Genomic DNA, 13,062 nt, shown 5'->3' with positions numbered 1-13,062 from the left:
GGGAATGTGAGAGCTTGAATATTCTTGTGGCATGAAAACTTTGCTTGCAGGTGATTTTTGCCTTTCTTGTCCATATGGATGGCAAGAAAAGGAGAAGAAATACTAATGATTGTTCTCAATTTCTTCCCATTGAATAGCGCCGAAAAAGATCTCCAGTAAGTATGTTTTTTTCTTTGTTTCTTTTGAGATATATCCATTTCATGTGAATGTGAGTAGACCCACAAACACATACGCACAGAGAGAGAGAGAGATGCAGAAACACACATTAATCTCCATTGATGTTAGGATTAATTTCATTTGTAGTTGACTTGGCACCTGACTGTCCTCTAGAAATAGGGAATATCAGCTGGAGATTGTCAGCCAAGAGAAAAGTTGGACACTGACCTGATGTTTGTGGGACTGTGTGTCTCATCCAGTTTTGAAAGATCCCTCAGCGGATCATGCATCCTGTTGGCATCTGAGCTTTCTCAGTCAACCCGCTAAGACTTGTTCACTTGCTCTCTGTCCCTGTGAATTCGCTCTGAAAGAAAGATACCCAGGTAGTGCGCTTTTAGATACCTGTGTTTGCCTAATGTGCTTTCATTATGAGGGAGGAAATTTTGAGCAATTGTGAAGGTGAGCAAAGTGGAGAACCAGATAAGTTTTGAAGTACTCATTGGGGAGCGATATTCCTTTGAGGAATACCGTTTTGCTGTTTCTTTACTGAGACGTAACTCTACTCAAGAAATAGAACTTTGTTTCAATACAATACTCATTTGATCCTTCTAGCTCTTGGCGTATACTTTCCAGAATGTATTGCCTGCTTGCCCTCCTGGAAGATGAATAACTGTTCCTCTCTCTTTTTCAGGAGCCTGAACCTGTGCTAAGCCTGGTGAGTCCTCACAAGGGGGCGTAGGCAGCCCAGGGAAACGTTTCCCACTTCTAAGGATACATTCTATACCTCGGTTGTACTGCTACGGCAGTCACGCGGTAGAAATACCGGGACGAGTGCCCCAATTTCTTTAACGTTACTAATTCATTTTTTTCAAGTTGAATTGTTATGGTCAGCTAAACCATGGTACCAATAAAGATTTGTATCTTCTCTTGTTTGATGGGGCACTAAAGCCCCGTCACTTGAGGTTTTTATCTTTAAAAAAAACATATTAACGGTACATCGATATGTCAGATACTATTTTCTAATGGGAAGATTTTCCTCCCTTGCGCTGGAGCTTCTGAAATTAATGTGTTGTGCTCAATGAACCTAGCACCCCCACCCAGGGCTGTTGCGTTTCCGGACAGTAGGTGGAGTAACACAACATTTCACTGTCTGGTTTCAGATTGTATGAGTTTAACCAAGGTGAAAGAACAAACATTGGCTTTGATGTGAGGTTGCAGCATATTGAGAGACTTCACTGCCTTACTTGATCAAAAAGTCACTAGAATGTGTGTCACATACAGAGCAGAACTCTGTTAGCAGAGTGATTTCGATCTATCCTTCTCTTCTCCCTCTATGTACAGAGCAGAGAGATCAGCATCCATTTGTTTTGAGACGGTTCTGCTTCCTCTCCTCTGAGGAATTCAAGTTTAGTTGAGAGCCCTAGATGAGTCAGCAAATACTTTGAGTTTAAGCAGAGCAAAAAAGAAGCTGTATCTCTTAGAAGAGCCAACACTCGACTCAGAGACCTCATGAACACCGTCACACAATCTCGGAAAACAAACTAATTTATTGCTTACCTGGGGAAAAGGAGAATAACTGGCTGTCTCTATTTTAGGTTAGTGATCTTCTAAGCGGCGGTGGAGTGAGTATTATAATTAATCAACTGATAGAGAAATTGCAATAAAGAAATTTTGCTGTTTGATTTGTTAACAACAAGGTGGAAAAAGAGGTCTGGCCTAATGGGACTCTCCTTTTTCTGTCTCCTTTCCCTGTAGTTCTGTGTAGTTGTAGATTATCCACTGGTTGTGCACCTCTACCGTGATAGTAATAAGTGGTGCTTTCCCTTAATGACTACAAAGTTATTCTTCTTGGGGTTTGTTCTTCTTCATGGCCTCTATGAATGCACACTAATGGGTTAAAGCTGCGCTTGCACAGAGGCCTCGGAACATTCTAGAAATAATTTTGGCCCCTCCCCGAAGCCCTCATGGTCCACCCCCCTTGACAGTTACCTCAGTTCCATTTCTTCCGCTGCTGCAGCAGGTCTCCTGCCTACAGTTCTGTGATAGAAATCGAATTTCCACTGTGATTCTTCAGTCATTTTCATCCAAATCATTTGCTCCAAACAGTGTCATAAATGCAAAATGATTGATGTTGCCACTGTCAACCTTCTACTGGATTAGCCCTAAAGAGCATAGACTCTATAGATTTTGGATGGGGAAAAGCTTGTTCATTTAACTATCTGCTCTGCCTACTTGTACTTCCCTTTCTTATTACATGTGACACTTTTCTTAGATCAGAAGCTCCTTAAAACAGGGCCCTGGCTTTGTGTCTGCCATTCACAGTATACACATCGAGAGTGGTTTGTGCTCAGCTGATGTGTCCTTGTTACAAAACTATCACAAGGCATGGTGGGATTCGCATGCAAGGCTCCATTTTAAAAGCCTCTTTTCTCACAACCACATCCATTCTGGAAACCATTGACATTCTATAAAGAATATAAAAGAAATCCACTTTTTCACTGGAGCATCTCTTCTGTGGAAGACACAGATTTTGTCCCATACTGAGTTTGTCTTGAGATGGTTCTACTTCCTCTCCTCTGAGAAAGGCAAGTTTAGTTGAGAGCCCTAGATAAGTCACAATGTATTTTGAGTTTAAGCAAAGCAAAAAAGAAGCTGTATCTCTTAGAAGAGCCAACACTTGACTCAAGAGACCTCATGAATACCGTCACACATGATTCTTCCATCCTGAGAAGTCTCTTGTCTCTGACAAATCTTGAAAAACAAATTAATTGCTTGCTTACCTGGCAAAAAGGAAGAATAACTCTGGCTTTCTCTATTTCAGCATGGTGGTCTTCTAGGGGTGAGTATTAAAATTAATCAACTGAAATGGAAATTGCAATAAAGAACTTTGGCTCTTTGACTTGTTAACGACATGGGCAAAGAGGTCTGGCCTGATGGGAATATTTAGGAACATTTCTCAAGAAGGAGAATAGCTGTCGATTTCCATATTTTTGGTTGTTTATGCAGTGAGAAATCTTGTGCCACAGAGTCCTGTTCCTTCTCCAGTTTCCAAAGCTTTCTCCTTCTTTTTCTCCCTCATCTTACCTGTTACCTTTATGCCCGCCTTTCTACTAGAAAATAATACTCAAGGCAGCTGACAAGAAGCCTTCCCAGAGAAAAAAGAAACCAAACTACTGGATAGCTCAGTGGTCTGGCTCTCTAGCTTCTGCAATTCTGAGATTCTTAGCATCGTTAGAGTTGTTGCAACACTGCTCCTTCCTTGTCCCATCCTCACCCTGTGCCTTGCTTGTGGAAGGGGGGGCGCAGAAGGATTCATCAGCCACCACTGGCAGGCTGGCTAAGACTTGCCCTGGCGAGTCCCTCCTCTCGGGCGACTCATGGGGGAGGTGGCTTAGCTGGCACCATTCTTTTCCCTGGACAAGCACTAATCCGGGGCAGCTGCAGCAACACCATTCAACAGCAAAAACAGGAAGAACAAACAGGGATATCGTTGCTCGCCGGGAGGTTGAGGAAGAGGTTTGGGGAATGTGAGGGGTTGAATGTTCTTGTGGCATAAAAACATTGCTTGCAGGTGATTTTTGCCTTTCTTGTCCATATGGATGGCAAGAAAAGGAGAAGAAATAGTAATGATTATTCTCAATTTCTTCCCCTTCAATAGCGCCGAAAGAGATCTCCAGTAAGTATGTCTTTTTCTTTCTTTCTTTTGAGATATATCCATTTCAATACATGTGAATGTGAGTAGACACACAAACACATATGCACACAAAGAGAGAGAAATATGCAGGAACACACATTAATCTCCATTGGTGTTAAGATTAATTTCATTTGCAGTTGATTTAGCACCTTTCCGCCCCCTAGTGTAACCAATAGGGAATATCAGCTGGACATTGTCAGCCAAGGGAAAAGTTGGACGCTGACCTGACGTCTCTGGGACTGTGTGTCACATCAAATTTTGAAAGATCCCTCAGCGGATCATGTATCCTGTTGGCATCCAAGCTTTCTCAGTCAACCCGCTAGGACTTGTTCAGTTGCTCTCTGTCGCTGTGAATTCACTGTGAAGGAAAGATACCTAAGTAGTGCGCTTTTAGATACCTGTGTTTGCCTAATGTGCTTTCATTATGAGGGAGGACATTTTGAGCAATTGTGAAGGTGAGCAAAGTGGGGAACCAGATAAGTTTTGAAGTACTCATTGGGGAGCAATATTCCTTTGAGGAATACTGTTTTGCTGTTTCTTTACTGAGACGTAACTCTACTCAAGAAATAGAACTTTGTTTCAATACAATACTCATTTGATCCTTCTAGCTCTTGGCGTATACTTTCCAGAATGTATTGCCTGCTTGCCCTTCTGGAAGATGAATAACTGTTCCTCTCTCTTTTTCAGGAGCCTGAACCTGTGCTAAGCCTGGTGAGTCCTCACAAGGGGGCGTAGGCAGCCCAGGGAAACGTTTCCCACTTCTAAGGATACTTTCTATACCTCGGTTGTACTGCGATGGCAGTCACGCGGTATAAATACCGGGACGAGTGCCCGAATTTCTTTAACGTTACTAATTCATTTTTTTCAAGTTGAATTGTTATGGTCAGCTAAACTAGTGGTTCTTAACGTGGGCAATAATGCCCCCCAGGGGGCGATTTCATTTTTCAGGGGGGCGGTAGAACAAAAAGGCGCGGTGTGGGGGCGCTGGAGCAGAAGGGGGGCGGTAGGGGGGCCCTGGAGCAAGCCAAACCTGTGAAGATGGCTGCAGCCTTTTTACAGTGTGCATGAATATATATTTTCCTCCAATTTTAATTTAGTTTCAGACTTTTTGTCTTGAAATTTTTAGTTCCTGCATTTGTTTTTATGCCCTTTTTATATTTCTTTTTGTGTCTTAAAATTCACTTGCAACTAAATCATTAAATGTTACTTTTTGGGGGGCATTTCATTTTCTTGGAATTTAATTTTGTTTTCAGGGGTCATTGGATTTAAGTGTCATAAATAAATAAATAAACAAACAAACAAACAAGATATCATCACTGCAGGTAGGGGGCGATGATAACTTCCTCAATGGCTCAAGGGGGCGTTTCTTTCAAAAAGGTTAAGAACCACTGAGCTAAACCATGGTACCAATAAAGATTTGTATCTTCTCTTGTTTGATGGGGCACTAAAGCCCCGTCACTTGAGGTTTTTATCTTTAAAAAAAAAACGTATTAATGGTACATCGATATGTCAGATACTATTTTCTAATGGGAAGATTTTCCTCCCTTGCGCTGGAGCTTCTGAAATTAATGTGTTGCGCTCAATGAACCTAGCACCCCCACCCAGGGCTGTTGCGTTTCCGGACAGTAGGTGGAGTAACACAACATTTCACTGTCTGGTTTCAGATTGTATGAGTTTAACCAAGGTGAAAGAACAAACATTGGCTTTGATGTGAGGTGGAAGCATATTGAGAGACTTCACTGCCTTACTTGATCAAAAAGTCACTAGAATGTGTGTCACATACAGAGCAGAACTCTGTTAGCAGAGTGATTTCGATCTATCCTTCTCTTCTCCCTCTATGTACAGAGCAGAGAGATCAGCATCCATTTGTTTTGAGATGGTTCTGCTTCCTCTCCTCTGAGGAATTCAAGTTTAGTTGAGAGCCCTAGATGAGTCAGCAAATACTTTGAGTTTAAGCAGAGCAAAAAAGAAGCTGTATCTCTTAGAAGAGCCAACACTCGACTCAGAGACCTCATGAACACCGTCACACAATCTCGGAAAACAAACTAATTTATTGCTTACCTGGGGAAAAGGAGAATAACTGGCTGTCTCTATTTTAGGTTAGTGATCTTCTAAGCGGCGGTGGAGTGAGTATTATAATTAATCAACTGATAGAGAAATTGCAATAAAGAAATTTTGCTGTTTGATTTGTTAACAACAAGGTGGAAAAAGAGGTCTGGCCTAATGGGACTCTCCTTTTTCTGTCTCCTTTCCCTGTAGTTCTGTGTAGTTGTAGATTATCCACTGGTTGTGCACCTCTACCGTGATAGTAATAAGTGGTGCTTTCCCTTAATGACTACAAAGTTATTCTTCTTGGGGTTTGTTCTTCTTCATGGCCTCTATGAATGCACACTAATGGGTTAAAGCTGCGCTTGCACAGAGGCCTCGGAACATTCTAGAAATAATTTTGGCCCCTCCCCGAAGCCCTCATGGTCCACCCCCCTTGACAGTTACCTCAGTTCCATTTCTTCCGCTGCTGCAGCAGGTCTCCTGCCTACAGTTCTGTGATAGAAATCGAATTTCCACTGTGATTCTTCAGTCATTTTCATCCAAATCATTTGCTCCAAACAGTGTCATAAATGCAAAATGATTGATGTTGCCACTGTCAACCTTCTACTGGATTAGCCCTAAAGAGCATAGACTCTATAGATTTTGGATGGGGAAAAGCTTGTTCATTTAACTATCTGCTCTGCCTACTTGTACTTCCCTTTCTTATTACATGTGACACTTTTCTTAGATCAGAAGCTCCTTAAAACAGGGCCCTGGCTTTGTGTCTGCCATTCACAGTATGCACATCGAGAGTGGTTTGTGCTCAGCTGATGTGTCCTTGTTACAAAACTATCACAAGGCATGGTGGGATTCGCATGCAAGGCTCCATTTTAAAAGCCTCTTTTCTCACAACCACATCCATTCTGGAAACCATTGACATTCTATAAACAATATAAAAGAAATCCACTTTTTCACTGGAGCATCTCTTCTGTGGAAGACACAGATTTTGTCCCATACTGAGTTTGTCTTGAGATGGTTCTACTTCCTCTCCTCTGAGAAAGGCAAGTTTAGTTGAGAGCCCTAGATAAGTCACAATGTATTTTGAGTTTAAGCAAAGCAAAAAAGAAGCTGTATCTCTTAGAAGAGCCAACACTTGACTCAAGAGACCTCATGAATACCGTCACACATGATTCTTCCATCCTGAGAAGTCTCTTGTCTCTGACAAATCTCGAAAAACAAATTAATTGCTTGCTTACCTGGCGAAAAGGAAGAATAACTGTGGCTTTCTCTATTTCAGGTTGGTGGTCTTCTAGGGGTGAGTATTAAAATTAATCAACTGAAATGGAAATTGCAATAAAGAACTTTGGCTCTTTGACTTGTTAACGACATGGGCAAAGAGGTCTGGCCTGATGGGAATATTTAGGAACATTTCTCAAGAAGGAGAATACCTGTCGATTTCCATATTTTTGGTTGTTTATGCAGTGAGAAATCTTGTGCCACAGAGTCCTGTTCCTTCTCCAGTTTCCAAAGCTTTCTCCTTCTTTTTCTCCCTCATCTTACCTGTCACCTTTATGCCCGCCTTTCTACTAGAAAATAATACTCAAGGCAGCTGACAAGAAGCCTTCCCAGAGAAAAAAGAAACCAAACTACTGGATAGCTCAGTGGTCTGGCTCTCTAGCTTCTGCAATTCTGAGATTCTTAGCATCGTTAGAGTTGTTGCAACACTGCTCCTTCCTTGTCCCATCCTCACCCTGTGCCTTGCTTGTGGAAGGGGGGGCGCAGAAGGATTCATCAGCCACCACTGGCAGGCTGGCTAAGACTTGCCCTGGCGAGTCCCTCCTCTCGGGCGACTCATGGGGGAGGTGGCTTAGCTGGCACCATTCTTTTCCCTGGACAAGCACTAATCCGGGGCAGCTGCAGCAACACCATTCAACAGCAAAAACAGGAAGAACAAACAGGGATATCGTTGCTCGCCGGGAGGTTGAGGAAGAGGTTTGGGGAATGTGAGGGGTTGAATGTTCTTGTGGCATAAAAACATTGCTTGCAGGTGATTTTTGCCTTTCTTGTCCATATGGATGGCAAGAAAAGGAGAAGAAATAGTAATGATTATTCTCAATTTCTTCCCCTTCAATAGCGCCGAAAGAGATCTCCAGTAAGTATGTCTTTTTCTTTCTTTCTTTTGAGATATATCCATTTCAATACATGTGAATGTGAGTAGACACACAAACACATATGCACACAAAGAGAGAGAAATATGCAGGAACACACATTAATCTCCATTGGTGTTAAGATTAATTTCATTTGCAGTTGATTTAGCACCTTTCCGCCCCCTAGTGTAACCAATAGGGAATATCAGCTGGACATTGTCAGCCAAGGGAAAAGTTGGACACTGACCTGACGTCTCTGGGACTGTGTGTCACATCAAATTTTGAAAGATCCCTCAGCGGATCATGTATCCTGTTGGCATCCAAGCTTTCTCAGTCAACCCGCTAGGACTTGTTCAGTTGCTCTCTGTCCCTGTGAATTCACTGTGAAGGAAAGATACCTAGGTAGTGCGCTTTTAGATACCTATGTTTGCCTATTGTGCTTTCATTGTGAGGGAGGAAATTTTGAGCAATTGTGAAGGTGAGCGAAGTGGGGAACCAGATAAGTTTCGAAGTACTCATTGGGGAGCGATATTCCTTTCTTCCCATTAAATACGTAGCTCCTACGGAAGAGATCTGCAGTAAGTATATCTTTTTCTTTGTTTCTTTTGTGATAAGAATAGACTATGTCTAGATGGGCGGCATATAAATGCAATAAATAAATAAATAAATAAATATATAAATAAATAAATGAAATAAATAATCCATTTCAATATACGTATGTGAATGTTAGTAGAAACACAAACACATACACAGACAAAGGGAGAGAGAGGGAGAATATGCAGGAGCACACATTAGTGGATTTCCCCCCCGCCCCATTTTTCATATGGACTTTATTTTAAATTTGAATATATAGCTTGTTCGTGGAAACTGTGGTCATGCCCCACTCAAAACCAGAGGCCAACAGATCTGAAACTGAGTCCTGGAGAGTAGTTGTGTTAGCCACATTTAGCTGTGTTATGTCCAGAGACTTAAAAATGTCTGGTAGGAGAAAATGGGCTACTGAGTGTCTGTAATCTAGAATTTTAAAATCTCATCTCCCACAATATTACACTAAAATCACTAGTAAGAAATTGGGGATTTTTTTGAAGCCTGGAAAAAGTACTGCTGTACTTGAGACCACCGTAATCAATGAGTTTTATCACAGTCCTACATAATTACCATGAGTATTAATGGATCTACAGCTAAAGTTTAGTTCAACCATGACTCAGGGTAGCAATGAACCGTTTCAATTTTAGTATGTAAATCGATCTGTTGTTCTCCATATGTTTTGAACTACAGTTCCATATTGAGATTGTGGCTCTCTATATGCCCTTGTGAATTCTGACTGGTTGTGTTCAAATATGGTGGTGACCCAGCTTGCACTCTGACCCTCTACATCTGATAAGCAGGCCGGCCAGAGTGGGCTGGCTGGGGAAAGCTCACGGTTGAGGTGGGGCAGTATCCCATTTGCTCTGATGGACCAGCTGGCACCAAACTCCGAACTGCCCCTCCCAGAACATCCATGTATTGTCTCTCAAAAAACTAGACAGTTGGCATTCAGCTCTGTACTGAAAAGCTAAACCATCCACTTAATTTTAATATATGCATGAAATCTTTGATGGAATACTAATGGGGGAAACAATTCAAAATAGTTGCAGTGTGGGCAGAAGCATTTGATTGAGTGCTTTACTAGAGTTTTTCCCCTCCCTCCCCGAAAATAGTCTTAGGGTCAGTAGTTAAACCATGACTCCACTGTGATTAAAACTTTAACAAAAAGAAACAAATCCAAACAAGAAACAAGCCTAAACAAGTCCAAACAAGAAATAAATCCTCCTTTACATGATTGTAAACAATCCTTTCAAATATGGTGCTGGAGTAGTAGATAACCTCAAGTGCCAGAAAGATAAGCAAGCAGATCCTAGATCAAATCAAACCTGAAACATCCTTGGAGGCAAAATGTTGAAACTGAGGCTGCCCTACTTTGGGCACATCATGAGAAGGCAGTATTCTCCAGAAAACATAATAATAATAATGAGAAAGGTGGAAGACAGCAGGAAAAGAGGAGGATCAAATATGAGATAGACAGGGTCCATAAAGGAAGCCACAGGCTTGAGTTTACAAGGGCTGAGCAGGACCGTTGAGGACAGGACATTTTGGAGATGGCTCATTCACAGGGTTGCCATGAGTTGGAGGCAACTTGACAGCACATAAACAGCAGCAGCAACTGTTACTTCAGCATAAGAAGCTGCTGTATGCCGAATCACATAATCAGTCGATCTCACCTTGCCTTATTTTGGTCTTGATATGTATCAGCTCATTGTCATTGCTCCAGCAAAAGTGCAGAAATCTCTCCGATGCTTCTCTTGAGGATGTGACTTCTCCTTAACCTCTTTTAAATCCCTGCCAGTTCCATGTAGCCTCTGGAACAACCCTCTAGCCCAAATTCCCTGCTGAAGCAAAGTCTCAAGGCATATCATATGGCGGACCAAATGTTCTTTCCTTGTTGCTCGCCGCTGTCATTTCATTGTCTCTGCTGTTTCCTTCACATCAGATTTTGACTAGAGGCTGCTCTTGGGTGAAATCCTACCTTTTGTTTGTTCAATATTTTTAACATTGTTTACGTTGGGGTATTTATTTATTTGATTTTTATACTGTACAATTCTACATTGTAGGTAGACACTCCTGCCGTACACGTTCCCGTTGAACCACATGACCCAAGCATTCCAGAACAAGTGAGTATTGTTAATAATGTTGCATGGGAAAATCTTTTCACTTCTACTGAGAGTTTTGACTGAAGGAGTCTTTGCTCTTCCATCTTGACAATCTCTACCCATGTTGTTCCCTCTTCAAGCCCCACCACCTGTCCAGATCCCAAAATCCTTTCAACAGCCTTAATCTTTCTGTTCCTTTGTACCTTTCCTCAGTTCCCTCTCATCTTCTGTAGCATGAGGTTCAATGCCACCATCCTTATCCCAGAATGAAAACAGCGTCTTCTTCCCCTGTTTGTCCTTCCCTCCATTTTTCTCTTTTCAAGAAGTTCTTCACTCTGCTTGGGTGTTTTGAGTAGAACCTCCTCAGGGAGGAGTGCAGGGACCTATTGTCATGTTTTCCTGATCTCAAGCATTCTGACTGAGACAAAGTAAACACCTTCTGGATGGCAAGAAGAATGACAAGCAGACCAGGGCTTGATCTGGTACATTACGGAAAATGATTGCTCCACCAGGAAGCGCCCTCAAATAAAGAGAATTTGGGTGTCTTCATGAAGTTTCATCTTCTGTCTTTCTCTAAAAATAAAACTTCATTGTACTCTTACTTGTTGCAGATATCAACCCTTGTGCATGAAGTAGAAACAGTGGTGAGTATTGCTAATAATTCTTTGTAATCAGTCTTTTAGTCTTTTCTGAGGCATTTCATATAGTAATCCAGACCAGAGCTGGTTACAGGGAAAACATAAAATTGTTTATTGTACCACTAATACATTCAACAAATATAAGGATAATATTGATTTGTTTATTTTTCTACAATAAACAAATATAAGGATGACTTGATGTTTTATTTTAAAATTTGAATTAATGATATATAAATACACATTATAAAGGATATGATGATGATGATGATGATGATGATGATGATGATGATGATGATGATGATGATGATGATGATGATGATGATGATGATGCCTTTCTCCCAACAAGGGACCCAAAGTGGCTCACAACAATATGAATAAATAGTATAGACTTAAGCATAGTTCAGCCTCTGCCTACCTCTGAGTAATTTATAAAATACTGAATAAGAAATAATTGTATATTCTTATGTTGTAGCTTGGTGAGATCATGACCACGGTGCCAGAAGAGGTGAGTACTGTTGACAATTTTGCAAGAAACATTGTTTTCTTTCTACTAAACATAGAATAAAGATTGAATTTGATTGAGATATGGTATTTTTGCTTTTGAAATTATCCAATTAGTGTAATAAATGCAAAATGAATGACGTTACCACTGCCATCTTTCTGCTGGATTAAAGCTCATAGACTCTATAGAGTTTTAATTGGGGTGGTTGAAAGCTTTGTTCTATTCTCTTCTTCGCCTTCTTCTCTTCCCTTTCTTACTTCTTGTGACTCTTAGAGCGGAAGCTCCTTAGAGCAGGGCCTTGCCTTTGGGTCTGCTATTCTAAAACATTTGTGGCCATTTCCTCTGTCCTTGTTACAAAATATTTACAAGCCACAGTGGAATTCGTATCCAAATTGCCACTTTTTAAAAATCATCCCCTACAACTGTATCAGCTCTGGAAATCTTTGAAATTCTGTAAAAAATATATATAAAAGAAGTCCACTTCTCTCCTTTTCTGTGGGAGGCACAGACTTTATCACTGAAGATACTGAGACAAGATAAGTATCTTGTGGATGCAAGAAAAATGTCATTGAAACCAGTGTAGAAATAAGGACAGGATCATGAATAAATATTGCATCTGGATTGCCCCCAAAATAGAGTTTAGATGTCTTAATAAAGACTCACCTGCTGTCTTTTTCTGTGGTTAAGAGGTCACTGTACTTTTCTATTTTGTAGGCAAAAGATGATATGCAGAAACTAAATGGACAAGTGAGTATTATTAATATTTTTATGGTTATTCTTTAACTTTTTACTGACACATTTAATAGAACAACCAATATATGATTGTCTGAAGGGACTTTTCTCAGATTGGCCAAGATCCGTAGTGATATGTTAAAAATAATTCAGGTGTATGTTGTGTGCTGCTACTATGTACCTTGTCTCTGAGTGTACATTAAGCTTGTAAAAGGGTTTCAAATCTGGCACTCTGCTGACTTATGGCACTCTGCTGACATTCTTAAATCTACATAACCACGTAATTTTCCAGGATTTCCTTGCTGAACTGAGATCTCTCCATGTCAACTTTCCCACTTTTCAGTTCTAGTGTTATAAATGCACCATGAGTGAAAGTGCCTTCTGTCCCTCTAACTACTTGTTGTGACCTTTAATTTAATTGATTATACACGTTTCAAATGTGAAGTTTCCACTAGGACACTGGCATGTCCTAGGT

At 40.9% G+C, this 13,062-nt stretch overlaps 1 protein-coding gene across 1 annotated transcript in view; it reads left to right on the top strand.

The window, feature by feature from the left end:
- Nucleotides 1-2,985: 2,985 nt before the first annotated feature.
- Nucleotides 2,986-13,062, top strand: part of LOC110071066 (uncharacterized) — a 35,434-nt gene continuing 25,357 nt past the window's right edge. The window contains exons 1-10 of the mRNA XM_078380288.1: nucleotides 2,986-2,995; nucleotides 3,815-3,832; nucleotides 4,538-4,561; nucleotides 5,950-5,976; nucleotides 7,176-7,193; nucleotides 8,013-8,030; nucleotides 10,677-10,736; nucleotides 11,327-11,359; nucleotides 11,826-11,858; nucleotides 12,570-12,602. Coding sequence (XP_078236414.1) covers nucleotides 11,838-11,858; nucleotides 12,570-12,602 — 54 coding nt within the window. The 5' untranslated portion in view covers nucleotides 2,986-2,995; nucleotides 3,815-3,832; nucleotides 4,538-4,561; ... (4 more) ...; nucleotides 11,327-11,359; nucleotides 11,826-11,837. The remainder of the gene's footprint in view (nucleotides 2,996-3,814; nucleotides 3,833-4,537; nucleotides 4,562-5,949; nucleotides 5,977-7,175; nucleotides 7,194-8,012; nucleotides 8,031-10,676; nucleotides 10,737-11,326; nucleotides 11,360-11,825; nucleotides 11,859-12,569; nucleotides 12,603-13,062) is intronic.

This window comes from Pogona vitticeps, chromosome 9, assembly GCF_051106095.1.
Source record: "Pogona vitticeps strain Pit_001003342236 chromosome 9, PviZW2.1, whole genome shotgun sequence".
Taxonomy (NCBI): domain Eukaryota; kingdom Metazoa; phylum Chordata; class Lepidosauria; order Squamata; family Agamidae; genus Pogona; species Pogona vitticeps.
The sequence above is the reverse complement of the archived record's forward strand: the minus strand, read 5'-3'. Positions and strand labels throughout refer to the sequence as shown.